The sequence below is a fragment of the Heterodontus francisci genome, chromosome 38 (genome assembly GCF_036365525.1).
Source record: "Heterodontus francisci isolate sHetFra1 chromosome 38, sHetFra1.hap1, whole genome shotgun sequence".
NCBI lineage: Eukaryota > Metazoa > Chordata > Chondrichthyes > Heterodontiformes > Heterodontidae > Heterodontus > Heterodontus francisci.
This window is the reverse complement of record NC_090408.1, coordinates 11,127,146-11,153,866: the sequence shown is the minus strand read 5'-3', so window position 1 is coordinate 11,153,866 and position 26,721 is coordinate 11,127,146. Positions and strand designations below refer to the sequence as shown.

Here is a 26,721-nt window from a genome sequence, read left to right as displayed (position 1 = left end):
ACTACATATATTAATTTTCACTTACATAGTAACATAAATTATGATTAAAACATCCCAAGGTGCTTCACAAGAGCGTTATCAAACAAAGTTTAACACGAGCCACCATAATGAGATTATCAGGATAGATGGCTCAAAGCTTGGACAGAGATAGGTTTTAAGGCGGGTCTTGGAGGGGAACAGAGGTGAAGAGCAGACAGATTAAGAAAGGGAATTCCAGAGGTTAGAGCCCAGGCAGCTGCAGGCACGGCGCCAATGGTGGAGTGATTAAAATTGGGGATGAGTAAGAGTCCAGAATTGGAGGAGTGCAGAGAACATAGGAAATAGGAGTAGGCCATTCGGCCCATCGAGCCTGCTCCGCCATTCAAACAAATCATGGCTGATCATTTACCTCTACGCCATTTTTCCCACTATCCCCAAATCCCTTGATGTCATTAATAACCATAAATCTATTGATTTCTGTCTTGAACATGCTTCATGATTGAGCTTCCACAACCCTCTGGGGTAGAGAATTCCACACATTCACCACCCTCTGAGTAAAGAAATTCCTCCTCATCTCAGTCTTAAATGGCCTGCCCCTAATTCTGAGACTGCATCCCCTAGTTCCGGACTCACCAGCCAGAGGAAACATCCTATCCACATCTACCCTGTCACACCCTGTAAGAATTTTGTAAGTTTTAATGAGATCTCCTCACATTCTTGGAAACTCTAGAGAATACAGGCCCAGTTTCTGCAATCTTTCCTCATAAGACAATCCTGTCATCCCAGGGATTATAGTCTGGTGAACCTCTGTTGTACTCCCTCTATGGCACGTATATCCTTCCTGAGATAAGGAGACCAAAACTGTACAATACACTCCAGTTGTGGTCTCACCAAGGCTTCATACAATTGCAGCAAGACATCTTTACTCCTGTACTCAAAACCCCTTGCAATGAAGGTCAACATACCATTTGCGTTCCTAATTGCTTGCTGCACCTGCATACTAGCTTTTAGTGAACAAGGACACCCAGGTCCCTTTGGACATCAACATTTCCCAACCTCTTACCATTTAAGAAATACTCTGCTTTTCTGTTTTTTCCCCCATCAAAGTGGATCTCTTCATATTTATTCACACTATATTCTGTCTGCCATGTTCTTGCCCGTTCACTTTGCCTCTCCAAATCCCCTTGAAGCCTCCTTGCATCCTCCTCACGATTCACATTCCCACCTAGTTTTATGTCATCAGAAAATTTGGAAATATTACAATTGGTCCCCACAAATTATTTATATAGATTGTGAACAGCTGAGGCCCAAGCACTGATCCTTGCAGTACCCCACTAGTAACAGCCTGCCATCCTGAGAATGACCCATTTATTCCTATTCTGTTCTGTCTGTTAACAATTCTCAATCCATTGCAGTATATTACCCCCAATCCCATGTGCTCTAATTTTATTTGCTAACCTCCTGTGTGGGACCTTATCAAAAGCCTTACCACATCCACTGGTTCTCCTTTATCTATGCTACAAGTAACATCCTCAAAAAAACTCCCAACAGGTTTGTCAAACATGATTTTTCCTCCCACAAATTCATGTTGACTCTGCCCAATCATATCTTGATTTTCCAATTGTCCAGTTATCTCTTCCTTTACAATAGATTCTAACATTTCCCCTACTACTGATGTCAAACTAACACGTCTGTAGTTCTCCACCTTCTCTTTTGCTCCCTTCTTAAATAGTGGGGTAACATTTGCTACTTTCCAGTTTGCAGGAACCCTTCCAGAATCTATAGAATTTTGAAAGATAACCATCAATTCATCCACTATCTCTATAGCTACCTCCTTCAATACTCTGGGATGTAGCTCATCTGGTTCAGGGGATTTATCAACTTTCAATCCAATTAATTTTTTCGAGTACTACCTCTTTATAGATACGAATTTCTTTCAGTTTTTTTTAAGAAGTCCCTTGGTTCCCTAGTATTTCTGGGAGATTTTCTGTGTCTTCCTCCATGAAGACAGACACAAAGTAATCGTTTAGTCTCGCCGCCATTTCCTCATTCTCCATCACAAACTCTCCTGCATCTGCCTGCAATGGTCCTTTCTAATCTTTTCCTTTTCACATATCTAATTTTTTGTTTTTACAGTCCACCTTTATGTTTCTAGCTAGCTTGCATTCATCTCTTTTTCTTTATCAGTTTCTTGGTCCTCCTTTGTTGGATGCTAAATTGCTCCTAATCCTCGGGCTTACAACTTTTTCTAGAAGCCACTTACTTTGACCTAATGCAATCTTTAACGTCTTTTGTTCGATCTTGGAGGTTGATGGGACTGGAAGAGATTACAGAGTTAGGGAGGGGAGAGGCCATAGAGGCATTTGAAAACAAGGATGAGAATTTTAAAACCACGACATTGCACAGCAGAGGTACAATGTAGGTCAGCCAACACAAGGGTGATGGGGGAACGGGACTTGGGGGGGAATTTTAGGACACAGGCAGCAGAGATTTTGATGAACTGAGGTTTATGGAGGCTAGAAGATCAGAAGCTGGTCAGGAGAGCAGTGGAATAGTTGAATCTGATATATCATATTAAACACTTCTCACTGGGGATAACTCAGCAAAATTAAGATTCTTGGCATTCTATTACATTGTGAGTAGAAAATTATTCAATCTGTTACACTTAATGCAAAAATGATACATAATTTCTTAGAATTTCCTTTGTTAAAAAAATCCTTTTCCCAAAGTAACTCCCCAAAACAGAAACCATAATCTTGTTACACATATTAACATGCAATAGTTTGCATTTGTATAGCACCTTTAACGTATTAAAAACATCCCAGTAATAAGCATAACCAGTTTATAATGTCACTTCCATTGGTCTAAGTGGAAATTAAGGATGTGACTGTTCAATACAACCAGAGCTTTTAATGTTATGTTTATATTATAGCTGCAGTGTTGTAATATAAATGTGTCACTGGTGACACCACCATTGCCATAGAGACCCACCATAACCAAGTGCTTTCCCTGAGGCACCATGCTGGTTGCAAACAGCGGGCATCACTGCTGTCAATGGAAGCCGCAGCTCGCCATTTTGTTCTAGCCAGTGGGATGGGAGAAGATACTGAGCTTCCAGCCAACCTATAGGCCAGCAATGTAGTGGCTGTCTTTTCCAGACCACCCCCACCCCAGCAGGACTGTCACAAGTTGTCCCCTTTTAAGATGCCGTGTGTGCCGGGCAAAATGACCAGGCTGCAACAACATTTTTTTTTATATATAAAGAGGGGACATTATCCCTACCCACCCCGATTAGGGAACGTCCCAGTAGTGGGAGATTCAACCTAACCTGTCCAACAGGAAACTGACGGAATTGGGTGGGACACTGATTTCACACCCTAATGAAGTCAGTGGCATGTCATACTATGCAAAGTGCAAAACCAGCATTACACCCAATGCCATGGGTGTCCCAGCCAATGAGTTAGGTTAACATGCCCCTTAAAGTCACAGGCACCATGTCTGAATGACTGCACAGGTGGGTCTGCAGTGACTTCAGTGCTGTCACTTACTGAACCCCATCTCCACTGTAAATGGTGGGCTTGCATACACTGGAATTTGGTGGAAGTGGTTCTGCAATATAAAATACGGCACCAATTATTTGTACAATTTGTAATCAGAAAACAGTTGCCATGGTTTATCAATGCAACAACTTGTATTTATATTGCTCTTCACAGTAGCATCACCAGACAAATTTAACATGGAACCACATAAGGAGATATTAGGATAGGTGACCAAAAGCTTGGTCAAAGAGGTAGATTTTCAGGAGAAGAGGGAATTCCAGAGCTTAAAGGCCTAGACAGCTGCAGGCACAGAGCATGAGAGATATTTTACACTGCACCTATAACATTCTGAGCCTGCGAAAGTTTGCCACAGCTGCTAATGACATCAAAGCAAGTACAATTTCCTTAATTATCTTACAGAATAATGGATGCATTAGCATTCACCACGATGGAACGTGGCATCAGTGTGTTCCATATACAAGATGCACTGCAACAACTCACCAAGGCTTCTTCAGCAACACCTTCAAACTGATAACCTCTACCACCTAGAAGGACAAGGACAGTGGGCACACAGAATCACCACCTGCAAGCTCCCCTCCAAGTCACACTCCATCCTGTGTGGGAGTACCTTCACTAAAGGGACTGCATCAGTTCAAGAAGGCGGCTCACCATCATTTTCTCAATGGCAATTAGGGATGGGCAATAAACGCTGGGCTTGTCAGTGACGCCCAGCCCATGAATGAATTAAAAAATATTCTACACATTTCAATCTGGAACATCTGATTGATTTCGTCAGCAGTGTTGCACCAGGTCACTAGATAACAATACACCAAGGACCATATTGAATTACAGGACACTACAACATAACCTACGGTTACCATTATTATTTTATCAAATATCAAATATTTTATCAAATTCCTGATCAAAGCGTAGGATGGTTTTCAGTTAGAAGCCACAGCACATTAGATACCTGATTAAATTTCACCTAAACAGCAGGACAATTTAGAAGTCTAATCAGTTTTGTATGAAATGAGATTCTGTTCAACCTTTTCTCTTTGAAATGCTGAATGCATGAACGGTTTAAAGTACAAAGATGCATAAATCAGCTATTTTAATCTACAGATCATAATAGTCCTAAATCATACACAGCATTTTATTTCGAAGTAGATATGCAATTCTCATTGTACTGGTATAGGTTCCCCTATCATCAGTGCTATGGAACTTTTTAAAAAAGACTCCTAACTCTGGAAGAGTTTGTTGAAAGTTAGAAAGATTACAATTTTCCGACAAAAGTTTAGAAAAGAAGCTAATTCTGCTTTTGAGCATGTAATACAGGTTGATACTTCAGTGCACTGCACTGTTGGAGGTGCCATCTTTCAGATAGGACATTAAACCGAGGCCCCACCTTGCCCCTTTGGCTGACCGTAAAAGATCCCACTGAGCTATTTGAAGAAAGCAGGGGACATCTGCTCAATGACAGGGGTAATATTTATACCCCAAACATCACTAAAGCAGATTACCTGATCATTATCTTATTGCTGTTTGTGGGGCCTTGCAAACCGCAAATTGGCTGCTGCATTTCCAACATTGCAGCAGTGACTACACGTCAAGATTATTTAATTAGCTGTAAAGCACTTGGGATATCAGAGATCGTAAAATGCACAATAGAAAGTGCAAGTTCTTTCTTGCGGGGAAAGGTTATAAAATCTGATTATCTCATCTATTCACTTTATTGACTGGAAGCCTGATGAGTTTCAAAGAGCAACTGTCATCGAAAAAAATTTGAGTACATAATGTCGAAAAGAAAGAAGAAATTACCAGGCCAGAGAAATTAAAGTTTTAACTTTTTTTAATTCATTCCTGGGATGTGAGCGTCGCTGGCTAGGCCAGCATTTATTGCCCATCCCTAACTGCCCTTAAGATGGTGGTGAGCTGCTTTCTTGAACTGCTGCAGTCCATGTGGTCTAGGTACACCTACAGTGTTCTCAAGAAGGGAGGTCCAGGATTTTGACGCAGTGACATTGAAGGAACGGTGATAGAGTTCCAAGTCAGGATGGTGTGTGGCTTGGAGGGGAACTTGCAGGTGGTGGTGTTCCCATGCATCTGCTGCCCTTGTCCTTTCACCAGAGAATTTGAATTTGGTTTTAAAAATGTGGAAATAAAAAGCTGGTATCAGTATAAGTGACAAAGTTGTTGGATTGTTGTAAAAAAACCCAACTTGGCTCACTACTGTCCATTAGGGAAGGAAACCTGCTATTGTTACCCAGTTTGGCAGATATGTGACTCCAGGCCTACACTAAGGTGGTTGACTCAACTGCCCTCTGAAGTGGCCTAGCATGCCATTCAGTTGTGTCGAACACTGCTACTTCTGCAGTGATTCAAGAAAACCTAGAGATGGGTAATAAATGTTGTTTTGCCTGAGCATGAATTTTAGCAAGTCTCCTAAAGGAGAAACAATGTTTCTCTTGATGCCTCAGTGGATGAAGGCAACCTGCAAAGAGTAGAGACTCCAGACTTCAATCTACGTAGCCAGCTGATCTACACTCACAGGTGAAGAATGGACATGGAGGCAGAGTACCAGGGACAATGAGTAGCCGTGGGATCACACCCCAACAGGAATAAATGATTGTAGTAAGAGGAAAATTAGAAACAAAATGAAAGAGACAATGTTCAGTTTATGCAAAAAACATCAATCTTTTCTCTGCAGTATTATAGTTACTGATGCTTCTGCATTTACAAAGGCAGACTAAATGGTGGAGGATATGGCAGCATTTAAGAAACAAGCTCTAAATTGCACTGGTTACAGATCAGAGGGGAAGGTTACCATTAATAGATCACATTTATGCATTAGCTACAATTACTGCACACTGTTATAGGCTCAGTTAGGCACCCAACACAGTAGCCTCCATACAGAAGTCCCTTGTCTTTGCAGATATTTACTTCACAGTAAGTTCTCTGATATGTAACCGGACTGTACAATATTGAACAAAAACCCTACTGAACAAAGTCTCATGAGAAACATAACATTTTAATGTTGAAATAAATACTCCAGTACATGCAAGTAAACTTGACATAGACTTCCACGTCTGGCAAATAGTGTAAAACTGAAAAAAAAACACTCACAGCAGCTTTATCCCAACGTTTTAGAATCGAGACGTGAAACGATCACGATCACAACTGCACACTCCCTTTCACTAACACCAGGCTCACTTCTCTCTCTTAGCATTTGCCTCCACAGATCACACATACTTGACGGAGCTACATTCCACCCCGCTGTCAATGTGTGTGTGTGCGCTCACCCTTAACTGAGGTAAAAAAAAACCTTTCTAAACCGCGATGGTGACTGACTTGATTTGAGTTATTATTCTGTTTTGTTGTGATGATGATGATGATGGGATCTCCGGAAGACACTGACTTTGAACCGCACCCAGCACGATTAAGCCTTTATTAGTTTGTTTTGTCTGTTTAACTCGTTTAAACTCCTAGATTTAGAGAACCCATCTTCTTGTCGGTCAGGGCAGTGGGAATGAATTGGGAGAGCTCTGTCAAAGGAGGTAGTACAGGCATGACGGGCCGAGCGGCCTCTTGCGCTGTAGCATCCTCTGATAAGTTGCAGCAGGTTCAGTCTCAACACTAGACACACACACACACTAAAGAGAGCGGTGCCCGAGGATTCTTTGGTATTAAGAGGAAACAATGTCTTTGAATCAGAAGGAGAGACAGGGGTTAATTCACAGAATGGCAATTGAGTGGCGGCAGGGTCCTGGGTGAGGATCTGTCCCGCAGCGCCTGGGACAGCAGGTTGCAGCCGTCCGACACGGCCAGGGCGGAGTGGTGCAGGCGCTGCCGGTAGTCGGGCACCTTGCTGCTGTCCGAGTGCAGCGCGATGTCCCGGAGGCACTGGGTGAGCAGCACGCAGGCCGACACCACGCTCATGGCCCCACCCAGCACGGCGGTCTGCACGGCCCGGCCCTCGGGACTCACGGCCGCCGCCCGGCCCAGGAACTGCGGCTCGGTGGCGAAGCCCACCAGGGCGTGGACCGACTGCAGCAGCGGCCCGCCGAACAGCACGCAGCGGGCCCGGGTGGCCTCGCACGGCCGCGCCTTGAGCTCCCGCACGCAGGCCAGCAGCGCCGTGGCGCTGGCGCTCATGCACTTGACGCTGAGCTTGAACTGCTCCTTGGCGAAGCGGTCGCGGCTGCTCTCCGAGGCCAGCACGCAGGCGTCCGTCAGGCTGCGGAGGCCGCGGGAGATGCTGCGGGACACCTCGAGCAGCAGCGGCGGGTTCAGCTCGGCCACCGGCGCCGTCCGCAGGAGGCTGCAGCTCTGCTCCACCTCGTGGCGGGCCCGGCTCAGCCGGTAGCGGTCCACCAGGCCGGCCACGGCCGCCTGCGAGCCGGGGGCCTCGGCCGCCGCCAGGTACGCGGCGTGGGCCGAGCACTCGACCAGCGCCACCACCAGCTCGCACAGCTCGGCCAGGCTGTCGGCCACCTCGCCGTACTTGCCCATGTTGAGCTGGCTCTGCACGTCGTGGGTGAGGATGGAGAGGCCCTTGGTGCGGGCGATCACCGTGTCGCGGATCTTGTCGAAGGACTCGCCCGGGACCTGCGCCAGGCTGTCGCTGTGCACCGGCCGGTTGTCGCTGGACAGCAGGAGCAGGTCGGCCACCAGTTGCATCTTGCTCTTGCACATGTCGCACACGAAGGCCAATCTCCGCCGCTGCTGGGAGCCGCCGCCGCCGCCGCTGCTGCTGCTCGCCGACTTGGCCGAGCCGCTACTAGCCATAATGCCGAGCGGCCCCTCGCATGCCGCTTGTGAGACCAGCGCAGTTCCGATTGAGCCCAGGATCTCTCTCTGCGCGCATCATCGTTCCATCAATGGGGCAGAAAAAATTAAAGACAAAATTAACCAAGAAGCAACAACAGAACTCTTTCCCCAAGGGGGCAGGGGGGTGCAGCAGCCGATGCCAACCTCAGTCCCGCTTTGCAAACACAGGTTTCCCCCCGCACACACTTTAATCCGTTTGGCCGGCACAGCCCCAGGTGCATGTCCTCTGTCTGGGAGTCCACCGCCTCCTGGCTCTGTCCATGATGATGTTGGATTTGAACTTCTTATCGGGAAACCTTCTCCTCCTGCTGGATTTTCGCTCCTCCGGTGATGTTAGTTTTCAGTGGGAATTAAAAGAGAAACTTCCACACACGCGCGCGCGCACACAAAACCTCTTCAGTTTTCACTTCTTGTTGGGACTTATTTCTCCAATGTTGCGGATTTCAGGGAGAATGAGGAGGAGGGGGAACCTCCCACACACAATTTCACTTTTCCTTTCTTCTCGTTGTTCTCTTTCGATGTTGGAGATTTTGGAGGGTGCTTAAAAATAACCCACAAGTTTAGTGTCAGCAGTTGCAATTCCAGTGGGTCTTGTAACGTTGGAATGGCAGAGTCAGTTAGGAGCCTGCATCTCCTATCAGGAAGCACAGGGAGGGTGTGGCTGCACTCGCGCTCTAAAACAGCGAAGGAACTAACAGTAGTTTGAGGGGCAAGATTTCGAACTTCGCAGCCGCCCGCAGACAGTCAGTCAGTCAAAGCGGTCAGGGCGCGCCCATCGGAAGAACTTGGTGCACCGGCCGCCCTCTCCTCTCCGCAAGGGGGGCGGGAGGGGAATCTCTCTCGATCTCTCTCTTTGCTTAGTGATCCCTCAGTGTTAATGCGCCCTGATCTGCGAATCCATCATCCCTTCCTGAGGCCCCGACGTGGGCACATTCGACTCCCGGTCCGGGGATGAAGTTAAGCCGCTGTCCCGCTCGGCCTATGCTGATCCATTGGGAACGATCCTGCCGCTCAAAGTTTGCTTCCCTGCCCGTGTTTTCCCCCTCTGAATATAAGGCTAGAAGTTGCCCCGATGCCTGGCCGCACGGACTCCCCCCGCGAAACTCCTGCATGAAATGGAACGTCAGTTACCGAAATGACACAGGCTACATTGTGACGCCGCGGCCGGCCAATCAGCGGCGGGGCAGCCGGCGAGGACGTTCCAAATGGAATCCCGATACTCGGACGGCGGCCAATGGGAGGCGAGCGGAGGGGCGGGATTTCCGTAAAGAAAGTTACATTGGGCTCCGGGCGTGTGGGTGGGATGCTGGAGAAGAGCGCTCATTCATTGCTGTCACTTTTAAAACGGTGCCTGCTCATTGCGGCTTCATGATGCGAGGCAGCGGGGATGGAAGCAGTTCAGGCAAATAGGAGGCACCGACACAATCGAAAACACGGTTAGAGATTGTGTGCGATCAGTCCAGAGCTCTGTGACACCGAGATTTTAAATTAATTCGTTTAGGTTGCAAACATTTTTTTTTCTTGCATTGCAATTATAAATGCGCATTGTAATGCTAGTTAGGATTTAAAAATAAAAGCGAGAATGCTGGAAATCTACTTAGCTTCTTGGTAAAAGAAATTAGAAACTACTTTAGTAGGTTCGAAAACAAGCTCTTATCCCGAAGAAGCAAAGCGGAATGTTTTCTTTCCACACATGCTGAGTGACCTACACTGTGTCTCCAGCACCTTGTTTTGTGATTTTGAGCACTCGTGGTTTAAAAAAGTGTGTAATTGTATGATTGGTGAGAAGATTGCAGTGTGTCATTGATCATGTGACAATTTTCACCCCCGCCGCCCGCAAACCAGACAGCTCAAAAAAATTTAGCAGAGTAAAAACACTATTGGTAATTGTCAATAACTGAAAAAGCCAATATCAAGAAAAGAACATTACATTATCAGAGATGCTATCTTTCAGGTAAGAGGTTAAACTAAAACTCTATCTACCTGTTCAGGGTTGCCAGAATGATGCCAAAACACTATTCAGACAAGGGTGTTCTCCTCGACTATGGTCAGCCAAGGTGTGACTGAATTAAAGCATGCAAGCCTCTGAATCAGAAGGTTGTGACTGCAAGGACTTGAGTATGCAATTCAGCCTGATGCTTAAGTGCAGTATTGCTGGAGTGCTGCACTGCCAGAGCTTCTGACTTTCAGATGACACACCAAACTGAGGCCCTGTCAGGTGGATTTGTAAGATCCCATGGCACTTTAAAGGGCAGGGGAGTTCCCACTGATGTCCTGCCAATTATTTATTCCTCAAACAACACTGGAAAAACAGATTATCTGGTCATTTGCCTCATTGCTCTTTGTGGGATCTTGCTGTGCCCAAATTGGCTGCGTTCTTCCTATATTACAACAATCCTTCAAAAGTAATTGGCTATAAACCACTTTGGACCATCCCATGTTCCTGAAGTACAAGGTCGTTCCTTTAACATTCCTTTATCAACAAAACCAAAGCACAATAACCAATCATTCATTGTTGTTGTTTGAGGAACCTGCTGTGTGCAAAATTGGTTGCTTCGTATATATAGTTACGACCAGGTGAGAAAGAGGTCTAGATGTTCCCTCTCCGCCTTGGCCTGGTTTAACCATAACAGGGTTTAATTTTAAAAACACTGTGTTTTTAGCTTCCCCCCTCAGTGAATCCTTGTTCACTGCTTTACAATTGTAAGACAAAAAAATCAATCAGACAGGTTTTCTTAGATTTAAACAAGAAAGGTGGAAGTTTATTAATCTTAAACTCTAATTCGGTTAACGTCTACAAATACCCGACACGACCACACTTGCATGCATAGGCGATAAACACACACGCAGATAGAGACAGAAAAAGTCGAAAGAATAAAGGGGAAATGTTTTGGGTTTTATTTATGGTCCTTTGAGTTCGATGCAGAATCTTTGGTTGCCAATAAGTCTTGCTGTTTCGTTGGGGCCCAGTGCACGCTTTAAAACTTGTGTCGATGTAGGAGTCTTTTCTCTCTTGAGGTTTAAGTGACTTCGGTGGATCCAGAGATTAGTGAAAGAGAGAGAGACAGACAGGAGGGAGGTTCTCTTCCAAGTTCAGTTGCAATCTGCGGTCTGACCTAAGCTGTCCTGTGAGCAGTTCAAAACCAGACCTGGGCCAGCAGGTTAGTCATGTGACTTGCTTTTTTAAACAAAGCTCTCAGTGGAGGGGGGCAGGGGTGGTATAGTGCTGTCTCTTACACTGACAAGATATGGATCACCATTGCTCAGACCAATCTTTGTGAATTGAATCAGTGAGCAGTTCCCATTGTCTTTTCAAGCATTGTCTCTTAGTATGTAAATGCTTTCCAGCCACTGCTGATTGCTTTAAACAAGTCACTATTCACTCCAGCAACAGTTTAAAATTAATGTTCATGTGACGAAATTAAAATGCCTCATTCTTAGCAGGTGGGGGTCTTCATGACACCTCAACACCTAGCGGAATGAAATGCGACTTTTTTAAAAGAGCATTTCATTAAAAGGGACTAAAGAGAAGAGTAGGAACAGGAAAACACACATGCACCTCTCATTCATTCAGAAATCCTAAAAACTGTTACTGCCTGCCTTTTCTTGGTAGCAGTGCTGCTTTAAACTTCCCTTTTTGGCATCCCAATAAACATGTGCTTTTTGGGGAAGTTTTTCAGTTTGCATATTTTCAGAACTGCCCAGGGTGTCTTTGTTCCTGTTGAGGTCTGCAGGGGGAGGGTTAGATTTAATTAGCCCTAGGTTGGAGTTCAGCTCATGGGCAGCGGCAGTGGGTGGAACCACTCTGAACTTTCAGTGCTTTGATGAGTCCTTAGGGGATGGTTGGTTTCCTTTTCCCCTGACTGTGGGAGAGGATTCCTTGCTAATCGTCCCTTCGTCCTCTGGGATACTCCTGCTTGCAGCTATTTGTCCAGATTCTACTGCACTCCCTTGCAACCCTTCGACTAGATGAGGCACCACCCTCACCGTTTCTCTGCCCTCTTGAGGACTTTCTTTGTCTCTGCAGGTTCTGGTAAATGCTGTTAGCAACTCTGGTGGGGTGCTCCTAGTGTCTGCATTTACATCGGAGAATGTGGGACCTAACTTTTCGGGGTTGGCTGACCAGACAGTAAGGCTTTTCATTCAGGATTCCTCCCGGACTTCCATTAACCTGCCCTCTTGGTCCCTTTTTCCCCTTTCCTTTCTAACCTTTTGTCAGCCTTGTGCCTGCCTGTCCCCTTTTGTTCTCAGCGGGGGTCCCTTACAGTTCACCAGCCCTCTGCTGGAGGGTCCTCCAAACGCCAGGACTTAGGGGTGCAGATGTGATCATAGGTTGGGGTTTCCCCTCAACCTGGCACATGTGGCAACTCCTACAGTACTCCATCACATTTTTGTGGAGTTTTGGCCACTCAAACAGCTGTCTTATGCGGGCTTTGTTTTTTTTTTGTATACCAACATATACAGCCACTGTAAACTCATGGGCCGTTCTTAATATTTCTCGCTGGTACCTCTGTGGCACCACTAACTGGTGAGCCACTGTCCACTCCTTGTTCTCAGATCTGCGAGGAGAGCTCCACTTCCTCATCAGTACCTCATTCTTTAGATAGTAGCAGTCAGGGACTCCCTCTGCTTCAATTTCTGTCTGGGCAGCCTGTGCTAACCCTCTCAATACTGGGTCAGCTCGCTGAACTTCAGCTGGGGAAGATTCATTTAATTCATTCCCTGGATCTTCTAACTTTCCAAAGAAAGTCTCAGATTGACAGACCTCATGGTCATCTGTCTGCAGTGTCAATTCAGTCTCCTCTGGGGGAGCTGGTTTGATCATGGCCTGATTCATACGGTCAGGGAAACTGCAGGGGACCGTCTCCTGCCACTGCCCTGTTTCTGTGTCTGCCGGCGGTCTCTCTTTCACTACTGGGGAAGCTACCACCTTCGTCCCTGCCAGATCATTACCTAGCAGCAGGTCAACCCTGTTCACAGGCAAACTACGGACAATCCCTATGGTCACCGGTCCCAAAACTAGGTCACACTCCAAGTGCACCCGGTGTAAAGGTACAGGCATACACTGCCCTCCAATACCATTCACCACCATTCTGTTGTTTACTGCACTCACTGAGGGAAAGGTCAGGCCTTTTCCCAGTAAAAGGGATCTAGTGGCCCCTGTGTCTCTGAGAATTACTGTGGGCTTGCTTGCCCCACTCAAGGGGTATGGGGTTACTCTCCCTTCAGACACAAAACCCTGATAACCTTCAGGAATCCTATTAAATTTCCCTGCACTTGTAGCAGTAAGCTTCCTGGATCTCACTCTTACTGCAGTTAAAGACACAGCTTGTTCTGCTGTGCTTTCCACCAGGGTTCCATCTCCTTCACTGAGCGGGAGTGCCCTGATTAACCCAATGGGTTTTCCCTTTAGTTTTCAGCAGTCAGCTCTTAGATGCCCTGCTTTATTACAATGGAAGTACTCAAGTCTCTGGGTCTCACTCCTGCTTACAGTACCTGCCTTTTTAGCTGGAGGATGGCCCCCGTGTCTCCTGCTTTTCTTTTCCTCCCAGGACTGCTTGGGCTTCTATCACCTTCCCATCCTTTGCCCTTATCGGATTTGCGGGAGTGACTAGGAAAGGTTTTCCCCTGGGCAATCGACTTATAAATGAGATCAAACTCATCAGCCAGCACTGCAGCTTGCCAGGCTCTATGAACCTTCTGTTCCTCTACATGTGTCTTTATGGAGAGTGGGAGAGAATTTTTAAATTCCTCGAGCAAAATTACATCTCTGAGATTTTTGTAGCTGAGCTGCATTTTAAGAATCCTCAGCCACTGGTCAAAAGCGAGCTGCTTATTCCCCTCAAACTCCAGGTAAGTTTGATCAGTTTGCTTCTTGGGAAAGTTTTAACAATTCTGTACCCAGCCCTGAATTACGCTGCTCCATATTGGCCATACTTTCACTGGGGTTACTTTGTCACCCCCTGGTTAACTCAAGCTGCCTGAGCGCTCTCTCTTCACATTCCTTCTGGAAGGCTCTTTCTTTCTCTGTCTCCTATCTCTCTTTCTCATTCCCTGTCTTCTAATTCAAGCTTCCTCTGTTCCAGTTGTATCTTTGCTAGCAATACCCTGCCGGTGTCTGCTTCTAACCCTGTTTCTGCTTCTTCAGATTAAAGGGAAAAATGGTTGGCCACGAGTCTTAGGAGTTCAGACTTCCTAGCCTTGACATGGACAGTGATCCCACACTGCTCAGCCATTTTCCTCACCTCCTCCATTGACAATGCTTTTAACTTATCCTAAATAACTTCACCCTGGCTTGGGGAGCTACTGGCTTCAGTCGCAGACATGTTCGTAATCTAGCACACACAACCACAAGAAAACCTGTATTGAAATCTTTTTTTTGATTGGGATTAATTTGGCTTCCCACTTCCAATTTCTGATTTGTCTGCGGGTCAAATCCCGGATGCTAGCCCCCAAATTTCTGTTACGACCAGGTAGGAAATGGGTCTAGGGGTTCCCTCTCAGCCTTGGCCTGGTTTAACTGTAACAGGGTTTAATTTTAAAAACACCGTGTTTTTAGCTCCCCTTCAGTGAATCCTTGTTCACTGCTTTCCAATTGTAAGGCAAAGAAATCAATCAGACAGGTTTTCTTAGGTTTAAGCAAGAAAGGTGCAAGTTTATTAATCTTAAACTCTAATTCGGTTAACGAGTACAAATACCTGATGCGACCACGCTAGCATGCATGCACGATAAACACGCAGATAAAGACAGACAGAGTAGAAAGACTAAAAGGGAAAAGTTTGAGGCAATAGCTGGGTTTCTATTTATGGTCCATTGATTTTGATGTAAAATCTTTGGTTGCCAATAAGTCTTACCGTTCCTTTGGGGCCCAGTGCACGCTTTAAAACTTGTTTCGATGTAGGAGTCTATTCCCTCTTGAGGTTTAAGTGACTTCAGTGGATCCAGAGATTAGTGAAAGAGAGACAGACAGACAGGAGGGAGGCTCTCTTCCAAGTTCAGTTGCAATCTGCAGTCTGACTCGAGCTGTCCTGTGAGCAGTTCAAAACCAGACCTGGGCCAGCAGGTTAGTCATGTGACTTGCTTTTTTAACAAACTCCTGCATTTGTGGATTCCAAAGCTCTCAGTGGAGGGGGGCAGGGGTGGTATAGTGCTGTCTCTTACACTGACAAGATGTGGATCACCATTGCTCAGACCAATCTCTGTGAATTGAATCAGTGAGCAGTTCCCATTGTCTTTTCAAGCAGCACTATCTCTTAGTATGCAAATACTTTCCAGCCACTGCTGATTTCTTTAAACAAGTCATTTCATCACTCCAGAGAGAGAGACAGAGAATATAACGCGAATATAACTCTGGCTGTTTACAGCTGTAAGCCAATAGATGATGAAGATGGCAGCCTGTTCAACTGTGGGAAGTATCACATCAACCAAGGACCACGCTGGGCGCGTAAGTCCACTTATACATGTTGTAGCAGCAGCCAATGAATAGTGAATGACCAGGAAAGAAAACAAGAAAGAACTTGCATTTATCCAGTGGCTTTCATGACCTTGGGTCTTTACAGCCAATTATGTACTTTTTGAAGTGTATTCACTGTTGTAATGTAGGAAATGTGGCAGTCAGTTTATGCACAACAATCTCCCACAAACAGCAATGGGGTAAATGTCCACATAATCCCATTTAGTGATTTTGGTTAAGGGGTAAATATTGGCCAGGAGCAGGAACCCTAGTTGTTTCTCCATGCTGTTTGAATGGGATTCAGAGGTGGGATTATAGCACATTCCTACTACTTGTGTGCATCAGCTGTGTCAGTTGGTAGCACTCTTGCCTCTGAGTCACAAGGGTCTGGGTCCAAGTCCTACTCCAGGGCTTGAGCACAAAATCAAGGCTGAAGCTCCAGCACAGTACTGAGGGAGTGCTGCACTGTTGGAGGTACCACCTTTCAGATGAGATGTTAAACCAAGGCCCCTTCTGCTTTCTTGGAAAAATGTGAAAGATCCCATGGCACTAGTTCAATGAAGAGCAGAGAAGTTATTCCTGGTGGCCTGGACAATATATATTCCTTATTTAGCATCATAAAAACAGATTATCTGGTCATTATCACATTGCTGTTTGTGGGAGTTTGCCGGGCGCATACTGGCTGCTGTATTTCCTGCTTTACAACTGTGACTCTACTTCAAAAAGTACTTCATTGGTTGTAAAGTGCTATGAGATGTCTGGTGGTCATGAAAGGCACTATATAAATGCAAGTTTTTTTTCTTTCTTGGCTGGAATCAATGTATGTCCAGGAATGAACCCTAGGTTCCTCCTGCTCTGAGTGGCTCGGTACCTTACCATGCACTGAATTCTACCACAGAAATCCGGAGATTTTTTTATACCAATGTGTCCAATAGAATGGCTTCGTTTAAGGGGCTAAAGATAATGGCTAAGATTTGCTGTCACTAAGGGTTAAAATTTGAAAGCGGGTTGAAAATCTATTTTAAAAAGGGAGGGATTGAGTTTCTTTTGTTGTATCATTTTCTGTGAATACATTGTTACATAGGACCATGTGACCTATTGAGAAGGTGGCCTTGACCCAAGCCAGCAATGGTGGCAGGGAGAGTGCTGTTTCTGGGCCAAGAACAGTCAGTATTACCTGGAATAAAAAGAGAAAGTGCTGGAAATATTCAGCAGGTCTGGCAGTGTCTTTTTTTTTAGATTAGAGATACAGCACTGAAACAGGCCCTTCGGCCCACCGAGTCTGTGCCGAACATCAACCACCCATTTATTCTAATCCTACACTAATCCCATATTCCTACCAAACATCCCCACCTATCCCTATATTTCCCTACCACCTACCTATACTAGTGACAATTTATAATGGCCAATTTACCTATCAACCTGCAAGTCATTTGGCTTGTGGGAGGAAACCGGAGCACCCGGAGAAAACCCACGCAGACACAGGGAGAACTTGCAAACTCTGTGGAAAGAGAAACAGAGTTGATGTTTTAGATCGATGACCTTTCATCAGAACTGGCAAAGGTTAGAAATCTATTAGGTTTTGAGCAACTGAAAGAGGGTGGGGTGGATAAGAAGAACAAAAGGGAAGGTCTGTGATAGGGTGGAAGGTGGGAGAGATTAAGTGACAAAGATGTCATGGAACAAAAGGATAGGGAGTGGTTAATGACAGTTGTGGTTAAAGGTAGAGCATTTGTCTAGGGAGTGTGTTAATGACAGAATAGCAAACAGCTTTGTCTGAAAGCAAAACATTAAAACTTTAAGACAGGAACATGATTTTAAAAAAACAATCAAAATGGGGTTCATGGTCTGAAATTGCTGTATTTAATGTTGAGTCTTGAAGGCTGTAATGTGCCTAATCAGAAAAATTCCTTGAGCTTGCATTGAGCTTTGCTGGAAAACTGCAGCAGGCCAAGGACAGAAATGTGGGGGTGTGAGACCAAGGTGGTGAATTAAAATGTCAAGCAACTGGAGGCTCAGGGTCATGCTGGGAACAGCAGCTCCATTCCCTGAAATAAATAATAGCTCCCAGTTACTACTCTCAGTTCTTGCAATATATTATTTGATACAGTGCTGTCAAAACGTTACCCAAGCCAACTGCGAACTAAAGCCAAAATACAGAAAGCAAGAACCTGCATTTATATAGCATCTTTCACAGCCTCAGGATGTCCCAAAGCCCTCTACAATCAATTAAGTGCTATTGCATTGTAGTCATAGAAAGGAAACAATTTAGTCCATTATGCCCGTGTCAGCTCTTCAAAGAACAATCAGATTAGTCCCACTCTCCTGCTCTTTCCTATTATCAAGGATAGTCAGCATGGCTTTGTCAGGAGGAGATCACGCCTAACTAACTTGAATGAATTTTTCGAGTAAGTGACTAGATGTGTAGATGAGGGTAATGCAGTAGATGTAGTCTACATGGACTTCAGTAAGGCTTTTGATGAGGTCCTGCATGGGAGATTGGTTAAGAAGGTCAGAGCCCATGGGATCCAGGGCAATTTGGCAAATTGGATCCAAAATTGGCTTAGTGGCAGGAGGCAGAGGGTGATGGTCAAGGATTGTTTTTGCGATTGGAAGCCTGTGACCAGTGGTGTACCACAGGGATCGGTACTGGGACCCTTGCTGTTTGTAGTGTACATTAATGATTTAGACGTGAATATAGGAGGTATGATCAGTAAGTTCACAGATGACATGAAAATTGGTGGTGTCGTAAATAGTGAGGAGGAAAGCCTTAGATTACAGGACGATATAGATGGGCTGGTAAGATGGGCAAATGGAATTTAATCCTGAGAAGTGTGAGGTGATGCATTTTGGGAGAACTAACAAGGCAAGGGAATGTACAATGGATGGTGGGACCCTAGGAAGTACATAGGGACCTTGGTGTACTTGTCCATAGATCACAGAAGGCAGCAGCACAGGTGGATAAGGTGGTTAGGAAGGCATATGGGATACTTGCATTCATTAGCCGAGGCATAGAATATATGAGCAGGGAGGTCATGATTGAGCTGTATAAAATGCTAGTTAGGCCACAGCTGGAGTACTGTGTACAATTCTGATCGCCACACTATAGGAAGGATGTGATTGCACTGGAGAGGGTGCAGAGGAGATTCACCAGGATGTTGCCTAGACTGGAGTATTTCAACTTTGAAGAGAGACTGGATAGGCTAGGGTTGTTTTCCTTAGAGCAGAGATGGCTGAGGGAGGACCTGATTGAGCTATACAAAATTATGAGGGGTATTGATAGGATAGATAGGAAGAAACATTTTCCCTTAGCAAAGGGGAGGTGTCAATAACCAGGTGGCATAGATTTAAGGTAAGGGGCAGGAGATTTTGAGGGGATTTGAGGAAAAATTTTTTCACCCAGAGGGTGGGTGGAATCTGGAACGCACTGCCTGAAGAGGTGGTAGAGGCAGGAACCCTCACAATATTTAAGAAGTATTTAGATGAGCCCTTGAAACGCCACAGCATACAAGGCTACGGACCAAGTGCTGGAAAATGGGATTAGAATAGATAGGTGCTTGATGGCCGGCACGGATACAATGGGCTGAAGGGCCTGTTCCTGTGCTGTATAACTCTATGACTCTGTATTTTGTTTCCCTTCAAGCATTTGTCCAATCCCAATTGAATCTAGCTCCACCACCTTTTCAGACAGTGCATTCCAGATCGCAACAACTCACTGCGTAAACATTTTTCCCCTCTGTCACTTCTGATTCTTTTGTCATCACCTTAAATTTGTGTTCTCTGGTTACTGACTCTTCTGCCACTGGAAACAGTTTCTTTTTATTTTCTCCATAAAAAGCCATTCATGATTTTGAACACTTCCATCAAATATCCTCTTAACCTTCTCTGCTCTAAGGAGAACAAACCCCAGCTTTTCCAGTCTCGCCACACAACTGAAGTCACCCATCCCTGGTACCATTCTAGTAAATCTTCTCTGCACCCTCTCCAAGGCCTTGACACCTTTTCTAAAATGTGGTGCCAGGAATTGATGTCTCAGTGTCACTAATGAGTGTTTTATGAAGGTTTAGCATAACTCCCTTGCTTTTGTACTCTATTCCTCCATTAGAAAAGCTGACAAAGGTCGTCAAGTCCTTCGAGATGAGTAAAACTCCCGGAAGCGACGGCTTACCGGTTGAGTTGTATTCGGCCCTGTGGGACTGGGTCCGTCCAGACCTGCTGGAAGTATACGAGAGTATGCTCCTGGCCGGCAGCATGTCAGAATCCATGAGGAAAGGCATCATCACCCTCATTTACAAGCGGAAGGGGGAGAGGGCAGAAATCAGAAATTGGCGGCCCATCTCACTGCTTAAAGCTGACTACAAGATTCTGTCCAAAGTCATCGCCAGTCGAGTCAAGTCTGCTCTGGAGTTGGTGATTCACCCCGATCAGACCTGTACTGTACCCGGCAGGAAGATCTCTGATAGTCTCGCGCTACTCAGGGATACGATCGCCTACGTACGGGACAGGAGGGTGGACACCTGCCTCATCAGCCTGGACCAGGAGAAGGCTTTTGACAGGGTATCGCACACCTACATGATGGACGTGCTTTCCAAAATGGGGTTTGGGGAGGGAATCTGCAATTGGATCCAACTGCTCTACACAAGCATCAGTAGCGCAGTCTCAATCAATGGGTGGGAATCGGAAAGTTTCCCGATCAAATCTGGAGTCAGACAGGGCTGTCCTCTCTCCCAGGTCTTGTTTGTGTGTTGTATTGAACCCTTTGCTGAGTCTATTAGGAAGGATGCGAGCATAAGAGGGGTGACAATCCCAGGCAGCGGAGGCACTCAGGTTAAAACCTCCCTGTACATGGATGACGTCGCTGTCTTCTGCTCGGATCCGCTGTCCGTGCGCAGACTGATGAGCATCTGCGACCAGTTCGAACTGGCCTCGGGAGCCAAAGTTAACCACGGCAAGAGTGAGGCCATGTTCTTTGGGAACTGGGCTGACCGATCCTTTGTCCTTCACCATCAGGTCAGATTACCTGAAGGTGCTGGGGATATGGTTCGGAGGGGCCGGGACGTGCACCAAAACCTGGGAGGAGCGAGTAGCCAAGGTACAACAAAAGTTGAGCATGTGGGGGCAGCGATCTCTCTCCATTGTGGGTAAGAACCTGGTCATCAGGTGCGAGGCGCTCACGTTGTTGCTGTACGTGACGCAGGTCTGGCCCATACCCCACTCTTGCGCTGTGGCAGTCACCCGAGCCATTTTCCGCTTCATCTGGGGATCTGAAATGGACCGGGTCCGGAGGGACACGATGTTCAAATCTCTGGACAAGGGCGGGAAAAATGTACCCAACGTGGCCCTCATCCTGATGACCACCTTCGTGTGCAGCTGCATCAAGCTGTGTGTAGACCTCCAGTACGCAAACTCCAAGTGTCACTACGTGCTGAGGTTCTATCTGTCCCCGGTGTTGCGAAGGATGGGCCTGGTCACATTGCCGCAGAACGCTCCATGCAGTTGGGCCGTGCCATACCACCTATCCGTCGTGGAGCAGTTTCTGCGGGAAAACACCTTTGACCACCGGTCCATCAGGCAGTGGTCTGCACTGAATGTCCTCAAGGCCCTACGGGAAAAGGAGACGGTGGATCCTGTCGGATGGTTCCTCGAGCAGACCATCAAAGTCATTTGGCGGAATGCGTCATCACCAGAACTTTCAAACAAGCACCAAGACGTAGCTTGGCTGGTGGTGAGAAGGGCCCTCCCCGTCAGATCCTTCATGCACACCCGAAGTCTCGCCCCCTCCGCACAATGCCCCCGCGGTGGCTGTGGTGGGGAAGAGACCGTTGCCTACCTCCTCCTGGAATGTGTCTTCGCAAAGCAGGTGTGGAAAGAGATGCAGTGGTTTTTGTCAAGGTTCATCCCAAGCAGCTCTGTAACACAGGAGTCTGTGCTCTACGGGCTGTTCCCAGGGACGCACACCGAGACAAACATCAACTGCTGCTGGAGGACTATCAATTCGGTGAAAGACGCCCTTTGGTCTGCCCGAAACTTGCTGGTCTTCCAGCGCAAAGTGTTGTCCACCACCGAATGTTGCAGACTGGCATATTCCAAGGTCCAGGACTACGTGCTGAGAGACGCACTAAAGCTTGGGGCAGCCGCAGCAAAGGCTCAATGGGGAAAGACCACAGTGTAAGGTCCCCCCACCAAGCTGAACTGTGGGGCTGGATCCATGGGAAACCCCTCGAACTGTATCGGGAAAATTTTTGTCTCCTGTATAATGTAAAAATGTATCTGGCAGGACAAATGTGAAATGGAAGGGTTGTGAGGCAACTCATAATTGTATAGAAGGAAACTGATCACCTTTGCACTGTCTGTATTCTTTGACTTGATGCTGTTTTAAACTGTTTGGGAATGTAATTTTTACAGATTTTTTGAATAAAGTATATTTTGGAAATAAAAAAAAAATTCCTCCATTAGAAAAGCCAAAGATCCTGAATTTTTTTTCACAGCCTTCTCAACTTGTCCTGCCACCTTCAAAGATTTGTGTACTTACACCCCCAGGTGTCTCTGTGCCTGCACCCTGTTTAAAATTGTACCATTTATTTTAAATTGCCTCTGTGCATTCATCCTACCAAAACGCACCACTTCAAACGTCGCTGTGTTAAATTTCTGTCCATATCCTTCTGAAATCTGTTTCTATCCTCCTCATAACTCGCTACATTTCCAAGTTCTGTGTCATCTGCAAACTTTGAAATTATACCCTGTGTACCCGAGTCTGGTCATTAATAAATATCAAAAAGAGCAGTGATCCTAATACCACCACAGTTGTAATGTAGGCAATCCACAGATTTGATGTAATCAGAACCAGCTTTCATATGTGAAATAACCTGAAACCAATTACTGTATTTCTAATCCTATTGGCTCCCTTACATTGTGAGATTTCGTAGTCTAGATTTTCTGAATTCTACTTCTACCTACACAACATTGCTCATCTCTGTCCCCACCTCAGCCCAACTATTGTTAAAATTCACATTCGTGCCTTTGTCAGCTGCAGACTCAACTATTCCATTGCTCACCTGACCAGCTTCTCGTTCTCCCATCTCAGCTCATCTAAAACTCTGTTGCCTGTATTCTATCCCACATCAAGTCTGGCTCACCCACCATCCCTGTCCTTGCTGAACTACTTTGGCTTCTGGGTCCTCAATGCCTCCAATTTAAAGTTCTCATCCTCATGTTTAAATCCTTCCATTGCCTCGCCACTCCCTGTCTCTGTCTCCAGTCCCCACTCCCAATTTCTTCATTCCTTTGACTCTGGCTTCTTGTGCATCCCTCCTTCCCTTTACTCCACCATTGGCGAGGGAGGAGTGCCTCTCAGACTTCAGCTTCTAGTGGAGGTGAGGGGCCACCTCAATCTCAAGTTGCTGTTATGGGCAGCAGACAGCTACTTCCCATGCTGTGGCTCCTGAGGTAGCCCCAAAATAAAGCATGGCATGAGATCTAACAGGTTATAAGTGTGACCTGGCTCAGTGAAACTCTCCCACCTCTGGACTTGGCCAAGTAATCTAAACTGGGACTGCACAGTAGGGGTGCACTGTTGGAGGTGTCGTCTTTTGGATAAGCTGTTAAACTGCAGTCCAGCTGTCTGTTCAATTGGGCACAAAATATTAAGTGGCAATATTCAATGTAGACCAGGGGAGTTCTGGTTTCATGGACAATTACTCCAGATAAAAGATCACTGACCTGAAATGTTAACTCTGCTTCTCTCTCCACAAATGCTGCCTGACCTGCTGAGAATTTCCAGCACTACTTGTTTTTATTATCTGGTTACTTGTTGGGTGCAAATTGCCTGCTGCATTTTCCTACATTACAATAGTGACTACACGTCTAGAGTAATTTTGGATTCTGAGGACATGAAAGACTATTAGGTAAATGAAAGGTTTTTCTCTCTGTAAATGTCACAGATGTCACCAAGAGGAAGCTCCAGTGAAGCAAACAGTAGGTGCTCACAGCTATCGCACGTAGGATTATGAAAAACATGTTTGCACTTAAGTTGGACCTTGTACAGAGTGGGTTCTTCACCAGGTTTTGCATAATATTCCAGCAACTGCAACACATGGGAGTTTTGGCAGCTGAGTGGAAAGCTCAGCCATTATCATGAAGGTATATTAGGAAGTGTAAACTGGGCGGGTAATGCACAAATTTTCACTGTAGGAGAAGGTCTGCTGTATGAGAGCTTGCAAAATGATCTGTGCAGCTGACAACAGGATCTCATTCACAGTCTTTTGCAAACATATGAAAAAGTACGAGAATGATACCCAAAGCATCATGACTAGACACTTCTGCATTCCCCCCTGCCCTTGGCAACCATGTAATCTCCTGGGAGAGGTTAAAAAAAACAGGACCAATAAAGGAAATATTTATTTGAGGGGGGAAAATCTTTTGACCGTCAACAATCCCCAGCAATTGAAACCAGTCCAGGAGATCACTTTGGCCATATGTACATTAACTCTTAGTCCACTTAACTTCTATATGGTGCAATTTCTGTCCCAGTCATGAACCAGTCCAGCTCCCTTTTGAAGGCAATACAATTTTATTTGGTAGTGCTCCCGTGAAGTGCCTTGGGACGTTTTACTGTGCTCAAGGTGCTATGTTAGTGTAAGTTGTTGTGTTGATTTATGCACTGCTTGACCCTCAATCTGTGCTATCTTTTTCGTGCAGTGGGGATTTCTGTGACAACCTGCTCTGAGTTAAACTGGACTTGTACAGCCATAGAAACAAAGTTATCAGAGATTACAGTATCTAAAAGAATCCTCAGAACTTCACAAAAACTTTTAAATAGGAGGAGCAGATGTCCTGAATGTGACTCAGTCTGGTCGTAATAGGATGAATGAAAATACACCCACGTTTTAAGTTTGATTGTTTTAAATGTACACGTTCTGCTGTTTGTTTCAAACATGAAGTACCGGTGATCAGTTTTTATATTGTAAATCAGAGGTAGGTTTTGCCGTCCATCATGTACAGTAGGCGAATTGCATTAACACCAACGCTATAAAGAGTGGCTTCTGTATTAGGATTTCAGAGCATTGAAGGTCAGTGCATCCTGCAGGGTTTTCCACTGGCTGCACAGGTTCACTAAGCCTATCCTCTCTCTCTTATTCATGACTGGCTTTATGAAAGACAAGTAAAATAAAAATTATCCCACAAATTGTCGCAAATAATTGTGATCACCGCCTAGCAGATCATGTGAGAGCTTGAGCCACAAGACAATCCAGGTCTGCATTAAAACAAGACATACCAGCACAGTGGGCTCAATTATAACTCCTGGGTGGGAACCCAACCTAGCGATTGTCCGTCCTCCTGCGAGTAGCAGGGAGCTGATGCTAATTTTAATGGCTGGGCCTCATTAACATGTCATTTGCTGACTTCCTGACCAAAACAACCAGGAAGTAGGGAGAGGCTCAAGATTTCCTTGTGGGGCCTAGAAGAGCATTCCTTCTGGCTCACAAGGAAGCTTAAAAAAATTAAAAGATTTTCCTTACTGGTTCCTGGTTCCTGTTCCCAGCAGGTTTTGTCTGGCAGGGAAATAACCACTGCTCCCTACTCAGTTCTTTGGTTAAAATAGCCGATCAGACCCAAGAAGAAATTGAGAAATCAACAAGAACAAGAGTAAAAATCCACCAGCAAAGAACCTGAGCAGACAGTGTACTAACTAAGCAAATACACCTTGCAACATTGGGAAACGAGAACGGACTTTACAAAACAAAACAGGCAAATATACAAGGAAGTAAAAAATATCAATTAGGATAATGTTAGAGTAAAGGGTAAGGAGGGAGAAGAATTCTGAAATGTTCAGAAGAACTTCCTTGACCAGTATGTTCTCAGTCCAACTAGGAAGAAGGCATTGCTGGATCTGGTGTTGAGGAATGAGGCAGGCCAAGTGGACCACTTGGGTAAGAGTGATCATTGTATCATAAGATTAGTAATGGACAAGAGCAAGGAAGACTCTAAAGTAGAGCTGCTAAATTACAATAGGGCTAACTTCAATAGGATGAGAGGGGATCTAGCCAGGTTAAAATGGAGCCAAAGATTGACAGGAAAAACTGTAACAGGACAATGGATGAACTTTAAGAAGGAGATGTTTCAGGTACAAGGGCAAAAGAAACCAAAGCCAGGAATCCTTGGATGACAGGGAAAATAGCGAATATGTTGAAACAGAAAAAAGGGTGTATGATGCATGTCAGGTGAATTCTTCAACTGAGAACCAGCCGATTACAATAAGTTGAGAGGGGAGATGAAGAGGAAAATAAGACTGGCAAAGAGAGAATATGAGAATGAATGACAGTCAACATAAAGGGGAACCCAAAAAATCATCTTCTAGCATGTAAATGGTAAGCGAGTAGTAAGAGGCAGGGTGGGGCCTATGAGGGACAAAGAGGGTGATATATGTTTGGAGGCACAGAACAAGGCTAGAATACATAAGTACTTTGTATCAGTGTTTACGAAGGAAGAGGATTCGAACAAAATATCCATAGAAGCGGAGATGGCAGAAGTAATAGATGGGTGATAATTGATAGGCAGGATGTACTGGAAAGGCTGGCTATGCTTAGAGTGGATAAGTCGCCTTGTCCAGATGGCTTGCATCCCAGGTTGCCAGAGGAAATAGGAGTGGAGATAGTGGATAGGCTTGCCATAATCTTCCAATTTTTTCCTAGATATGGGGGAAGTGCCAGAAGATTGGAGAGTGGCAAATGTGACACCCTTATTCAAGAAAGGGTGTAAGGACATTCCTGGTAACTTATGGCTGCTCAGTTTAACATCTGTGGTGGATAAGATTTTAGAAACAATAATCAGAAAAAAAAATCAACAGGCACTTGTAGAGGTTTGAGTTAATTAAGTAGAGCCAATGTGGATTTGTAAAAGGCGGACTGTGCTTGACCAATTTAA

At 45.5% G+C, this 26,721-nt stretch overlaps 1 protein-coding gene across 1 annotated transcript; it reads right to left on the bottom strand.

Moving 5' to 3' along the window:
- Positions 1 to 7,149: 7,149 nt before the first annotated feature.
- Positions 7,150 to 9,501, bottom strand: tlnrd1 (talin rod domain containing 1). Its single transcript, XM_068017726.1, has one exon. The coding sequence runs from the start codon at positions 8,301 to 8,303 to the stop codon at positions 7,245 to 7,247; it is 1,059 nt and encodes a 352-aa protein (XP_067873827.1). The 5' UTR covers positions 8,304 to 9,501; the 3' UTR covers positions 7,150 to 7,244.
- Positions 9,502 to 26,721: the final 17,220 nt, after the last annotated feature.

Coding starts and splice junctions, on each gene's coding strand:
- tlnrd1 (XM_068017726.1), bottom strand. CDS start 8,303: ATGGCTAGTAGCGGCTCGGCCAAGTCGGCGAGCAGCAGCAGCGGCGGC.